Genomic DNA, 6,731 nt, shown 5'->3' on the forward strand with positions numbered 1-6,731 from the left:
CCCTTAAATAAACAATTAATTAAATTTAAATTATTTAAAATATCCTTTCTAACCCTTAAATCACTCTAATATTTATATATTTATATTATTAAATAGTAATTTAAAATTCATTTATTTCAATATATATTTATAATTAAAAGTTTATAAAATAGTTAAAACTTCTATATTCCCTTTAACGTTTAATTTAATAAGAATATAACTAACTATCAATTTAATAATCAAATTGAATTAACATATTTAATTAAATAAAGGTTATGCCCCTAGTTCAGTTCAACTAACCGTTTCTCGGTCAAATTCAGCCATTAGTCAATATAGCCATTACTTGGTCAAGAATTATAGCCGTTGGTTGTTCTGCTCTGAGTATTTAACATGCAAAGCTAGATCTGATTCTTCAACTTGTCCTAATGATGAACCACACTGGTTGTTTCGAAACAGGTCGACAAATGAAATATCATGTGATTTACCCGAAAAATCTCTCATAAACATGTTTGAATCTTTTTTTTAATGATGGAAACGGATTCAACACTCTCAAGAACCCTTTCTAAGCGTGAAATTGTCATCAATTTAAACTACTTAGACTACGATCATTCCATATTTCCAAGATTAAAATTAACTAAATTAAACATATATATTAAAAAAAATGTAACAATATTCTTAATCATCAAGATCCACTCCCACTTTATCATGGAAATTCTTAATTTATAAATGCGCTTTGTTACAATACCATGAATCAATAACACAACTTCCTAATAATGCATGCCCAAAAACCATAAGTCATGTTTATATCATAGTTTTTTTATTATTTACTCTAGTTAAAAAGGTAGAAATAACATAACTACTTTATAATATAAAATAAAATATTTTATAATATTTCATATAAGTTATATCCCTACCATCCGCTTAATAATTATTAATAAATTAAATAAAAATTTTAAAAACTCTATTCCATTGTTTTGACATATCAATGTAATTAATAATCCTCATTCTGACATGGTTATGACTCAAATCTATTTGAATGAATTAATGAAAATATATGGGATTTAAGGAATATGTAGATTGATCATTTAATAACTTTAAGAACTAAGATTTCAATGACTTCATGAAAATATAGAAAGTGAGTTATAAATGTGTTGGATTTAATGCAAAGATGAATTGACCATTAAACCAGCATAGATTTATCTTGATTCAAGATTTACTTTGAAATCCATTTTTATTTTAAAATAAATTTGCATTTTAAAATATTTGATATCTCTTAAAATTTGGTAGATCTAAAATTAAAATAAATTTAAACTAATAAATACTCATAATTATAACTTAATAAAATCTCTTAAATATTACTTATAGTCATCTTTATAGTCATCTGTTAATGTAAATTCCACTATACCATTTTCATTCATATATAACTATTATAAAACTATGAAGCCACATTGCATGTTAATTCACGAAATTAAACACTAAGCATCATTCAAAGAAATCCACTAAATACTTTAGGCTTTAGTGTCCATTGCATGTTAATTCTCGAAATTAAACGCTAAGCATCATTCAATGAAATCCGCTAAATACTTTATGCTTTAGTGTCCATTGCAAGAAAATACAAAATTTTCATTAAAATGTGCACATCACTGATGATAGACGTAGAAGCATCTAAATTTTTTTATTTATTAAATATAATAAAATAAAATAAAATAATAAAATAATAAAATCTATAGAAATCTTAAAACAAAATAAATTTGGTATATATATTATATTTTGGCATATATAATATCACATTTTTCCTTATTAAAATTTCTCTATTTTATTTATAAATATATTTTATGGCCATTAAACTATAATATCAGTATAAATTTATTTTAAATACGGATTCAATATGAGTCTAGAGGAATCTAATTTTTCATATGTAAATTTTTTTATAAGTTTACATTATTTAGATGTTTTGTATAGTTATTTAATTTTATTTTTTTTTTAGATTTTTAATTTTCTTTACTTAGATCATGATGAGCAAAATTTCAATGGTAGACCTGACAGCGTAGATCATAATGTCACATGTTATACAAATCCCCACTGCAAAAGCTTTCATCTCACGTTAAATAGTTGGTGTTAGAAATTATTTACATTGGTTTGGTCTAATTTATAGAGGAAATGATTCCCCATTGCAAAAGCTTTTATCTCACATTAAGTAGTTGGTGTTAGAAATTATTTACATTGGTTTGGTCTAATTAATAGAGGAAATGATTTTTTCCAGGGTATATTTTCTAGTTATTTTTAATAAAAATCTGACAGATTTTTTTAAAAACTTGAGTTTAAATTATTTAATATATAAAATTCAAGTGCTTTAAATTTTTTTAAGGAGCTGAATACATTTATGCATTCAAAAATATATTTTAAACAACAACAAAAAAACGTAAAAAAAATATATTATTTATAAATTAAACAAACCAATGAAAAATCTATTTTATTTATAAAATTGACATGCCTTTATTATTTCTAAATTAATATATTACTGGTGATATAAATATTTTGTTAAAGATAATAGTAGACACCATATTTAATGAGTGTGGGTTACTGATAAAATGAGCAGTCCACTGAATGTCGTTGATACGGAGGGATAGAGTCCATCATATCCACTATTTATTTCAGCGGATTTTGCCCTATAATTTGGTCTAATTTTGTTCTAATCAGGATTTTGTGTTGTAACTTGATTTAAATTAACTTAAAATATAGATTAACTAAAAATTGTGATTAACTTAAAATATAGATTAACTAAAAATTGTGAAGTACAAGTTGCAGATATATATAATTTTTATGTAATTATTCAAAATTATATGATTTGAATGATATTTTTCCATCAAATTTTTTTTACAAAACTCAAAAAACTTCAATATATTATATGAGAAATATAAGAATCCAAAATATAGATTCATCCAAGATTCTTATTCTAGAGAATATGGAGCAACCAAAGCGGCCACCAATAATCATAACAACGAGAAGAAATAAAGACAATAACAGCGATCATAATCAAACAAATTGAATCATAAATCAATAAATTCACTGTGTATGTACATGAAACTGATTGACAAGTGGATCTTATTGGTATATACACATGTATATATGGTTATTATCAAAAGTGTCTCTTCTATGGAAAGGTAATAACATCATTGTGTATGTACATGAAACTGATTGACAAGTGGATCTTATTTGTATATACACATGTATATATGGTTATTATGTCAAAAGTGTCTCTTCTATTGAAAAGTATATACATGTGTATATACTGTTGGTCAAAAGTGTCCTTTCTATTCGAAGGTGGTAGAATATAGTATTTATAAATTTTGATTTTGTTGTGAGGAATCAAAGATCATGTATATACTGTTGGTCAAAAGTGTCCTTTCTATTCGAAGGTGGTAGAATATAGTATTTATAAATTTTGATTTTGTTGTGAGGAATCAAAGATGTTTGTACATTTGTGATCTCATTTGCATCAATGCATATGGAATTTTTAATATTAATTTATTTACATTTTTATTGAAAATGGTTATATCAATTTTATTATTAAATTTATTTATTTTTAACATTTATTTAATCTGATTGGAAATTATCATTTCAATGTAACAAATAACAATCGCATACATTATGGATAAAAAGAAATCCAATTTATAATTGAATCATAGTTGCTCCTATATGCTATTCTACTGGGTATACTTCTCATAACAGTATTGAGATCTAGACTGGTTATAAATGTCCAGCTGGAATTTTGGTTTTGGTTTTTATTTGGTAAAACAAGTAATATTAGCAGAACTGGTATGTGATTGCAATATTTAAAAATGTAATGGATTTTGAATTAATTGAAAATTGTTTTTAATAAAGAAGGGAAAACATAAATTTCATATCTTTAGTAAAGGGGAGGAAATTTTCTTACTGGTTAAGAAAAATATGAATAAGCCAAACATAATTAGAATAATACACACTGGACAATAGGACAACATATGGTCAGAAGATCTGAGATCTGATTTGGGTCATGTCATATTTTGTCATTGATAGATTGATTATATAAAATTATTACCATCCAGAACTAGATTCTGGTGAAGCTCAGATTCCCTCTTGATCCAATCCAATCAGATAATCTCATTTACTCAATATTTTTTTGGTGAAAGTGAGATTTTCCCTCCTCATCCCATCCAATTAGTTAGTCTCATCTATTGATATATTTTTTTAAAGATGTATACTTATATTGTGTTTTAGAAAATGCAGAAAGCCTCTTTGCATTCACCAATAACCAGGCCATTCTGGTTTTAAAAACTTCAAACAATTAATCCTCCCTCCCATGGATGATATGACCCTAACTCCACCGGGAAAAAACAGAATCTCATTCTTAATACAATTTCTGCAATGAAATCTCATTCAGGATTCCAAAAAGAGTTCACTATACAGCAACCTAAAAAAATAAAATCTCTATGGACATATATTTGTAGGAAGTTTTGAACAACTATCCATGAACTTTTATGTTCGACTTAAAGTTGCAAGCTTCTGAAGTTGACCAATATAACCCTAACTGCTGTTGTAGCTGAAGAAGGAATCCAATGGTGGGATTTTCCCTGTGACTGATCGTCGCTCCAGACTAGATTTGTAAAATGAGTTTCACAAGTTTCAATCGAGAAAAATTGAAACTACTTTCAATCAAATCAAAACTGGTGCTTGCAAGGGAATCTTGCTAGAAATTAATGGCGCATGGACAAGCTTTTTTATTTCCTTCTGGGCAAATTGAACTTACCAGAGGGTAAGAAAAATGAGAGTTCTCTAGAAATAAGGAAGCCTAGCCATGCGTCTATGCCTATTACAATAAATGAAATGGTGAAAATTGATATGCAGAACAAAGAGGCGTATACATGGATCTCTTTCACATTACACCTGTGTAATTGGGTCTCTATGAGGCCTCTTCAATATCCAGTGCATCACAAAATTGTGTAGATGATCTAAAGCTGGGTATGGTGTTGGAAGGCTTACTGAAGAATATCAGATGCAACTGAAGGCTCAGCAGAAGGCTGAATTCTGAAAATCCAAATCATCAAAGTTACCCAGAGATTGCTGCTGCTGCAGCATGGAGGTCACAGCCTGAAGCTTCTGATACAAATCAATGGCTTGAGATCTGAGAATACGATTTTGCTCCTCCACCTGCAAATAATGCTGCGAGGTAAGATTGAATTTGCTGAGAATATGATTGTTTTCTGCCCTCAGTTGGACTATCTGCGCTCTGAGCTCATCCAAGTGCTGTTGTTTTCTCATTCTGGACCTCCTTGCAGATTCTCTGTTGGACAACATTCTCCTCTGTTTTCTCTCATCAATTACATTCCTTTTCTTCTCCTTCTGCTGCCCCTGCTGCTGTTGCTCCTCTTCTTCAGAGCCCGAGTGGGAGGAGCTTGGAGGACAAGACCCATAAGTCATGCTGCTGGAAGATCCTGTGGAATTTGTTGTGCATGGTGGAAGGTTTAATTTGGTTGATGGTGGAGGAGCCATGGATTTTGAACTAATTTCTGCTGCTGGCCTTGAGGGTGGAGCTGGATTCAGTTTCAATCTAGTATTATTCTCCCATGTTTGCAGATTTGTTAAACCTGCTGTAGGAGGATGGAAGCAGGAAGATGAGGATGGCTGCTGACTGGTCTTCAAAATGGGTACAACACCATTCATGTTTATGTTTCTGACACCAAAGCCTGCATCACAACGAACCAAAATAATTTACCCACTTACAGAAAGCAAATAAATCAACGATTTGGGCATTAGAATAAGGATTGTACTGACCTTGCAGGGGTGCAGATGAAGCTATTAATGGCCTCTGAGAAGAACCAGACAGCAGAGGAAGCATAACCTGGCTTGCCAGCTCTCACCAAGTCGAATCAATCAATCCAATCCCTAATGCTCGCACTGATTCCTCCTCGCCTCAGAGATTATTAGATGGTGATGTGTAACTGTCCATTAAATAGCCAAAATTGCGCAGAGGAGATTAGGCACAAGATTACTTTGTTGAAGAAGGAAGAATCCCAATGGATTTATAAAAGGTTACAAAAAATAAAAGAAAAATAAAATCGAACCCCACACAGATTGTGGGTAACCCTAGAACAAGAAACAGCTGTGAATATTTTTTTCTTACAAAACTCACCTAATTTTGGATTGAAATTCCTCGGGCCTGTCGCTTTGAATTCAACTCCATCAACAACGATGGTGATTTGCACAAATGGACTGTGCCAACTGGGCCAGGGACGCCCTCCTGTCCCTTCGCTAAAGGGTCCTAACTCCTAATGGTCCTCCATAACCTCAGGAGGTGCCGCTAATTCAGCAAAGTTTTTACAGTTGGCAGAACTGTAATGCCACGAATTCAGTCCACTCAGCTGGCCATCGCTAAATCTCAGGTACCCATTAAAGTCCCTAATGGGCAGACCAAGAAACAATCAATGCCCTATTCAACCCAAAACTGTACCTCAATGTCCTGTCCTGCCCCAAAATTGTGGGGTAAAGACAATTCCAGGCTGTAGAGGCCTGGGGTCACAGGTTCGAACCCAAATTCCAACATATGATCCTGGTAAAGTTTGTCTTATCTGATGGACTTTCCCTATGTTTTTGTTTTTGCTTGCTTGCCTTGCAGGCAACTAAGACTCTTTCCATGGTGGTTGCGTGAAATAGGGGTTGAAACAAATCTAAAGCATCCAGCTGTTAATCAGAATTATTAATTGTATTAAAAT

General features: G+C 30.9%; 1 protein-coding gene across 1 annotated transcript; it reads right to left on the reverse strand.

Moving 5' to 3' along the window:
- Positions 1 to 4,351: 4,351 nt before the first annotated feature.
- LOC149198618 (uncharacterized) lies at positions 4,352 to 6,488 on the reverse strand. The gene is made up of 3 exons (XM_089399293.1): positions 6,152 to 6,488; positions 5,794 to 5,960; positions 4,352 to 5,705 (listed from the first exon to the last, which is right to left on the reverse strand). The coding sequence occupies exons 2-3, from the start codon at positions 5,855 to 5,857 to the stop codon at positions 5,029 to 5,031; spliced, it is 741 nt and encodes a 246-aa protein (XP_089255419.1). The 5' UTR covers positions 5,858 to 5,960; positions 6,152 to 6,488; the 3' UTR covers positions 4,352 to 5,028.
- Positions 6,489 to 6,731: the final 243 nt, after the last annotated feature.

The sequence above is a fragment of the Pinus tabuliformis genome, chromosome 2_1 (assembly GCF_031772625.1).
Source record: "Pinus tabuliformis cultivar Carrire ecotype Pingquan chromosome 2_1, CPIR1, whole genome shotgun sequence".
Lineage (NCBI taxonomy): Eukaryota > Viridiplantae > Streptophyta > Pinopsida > Pinales > Pinaceae > Pinus > Pinus tabuliformis.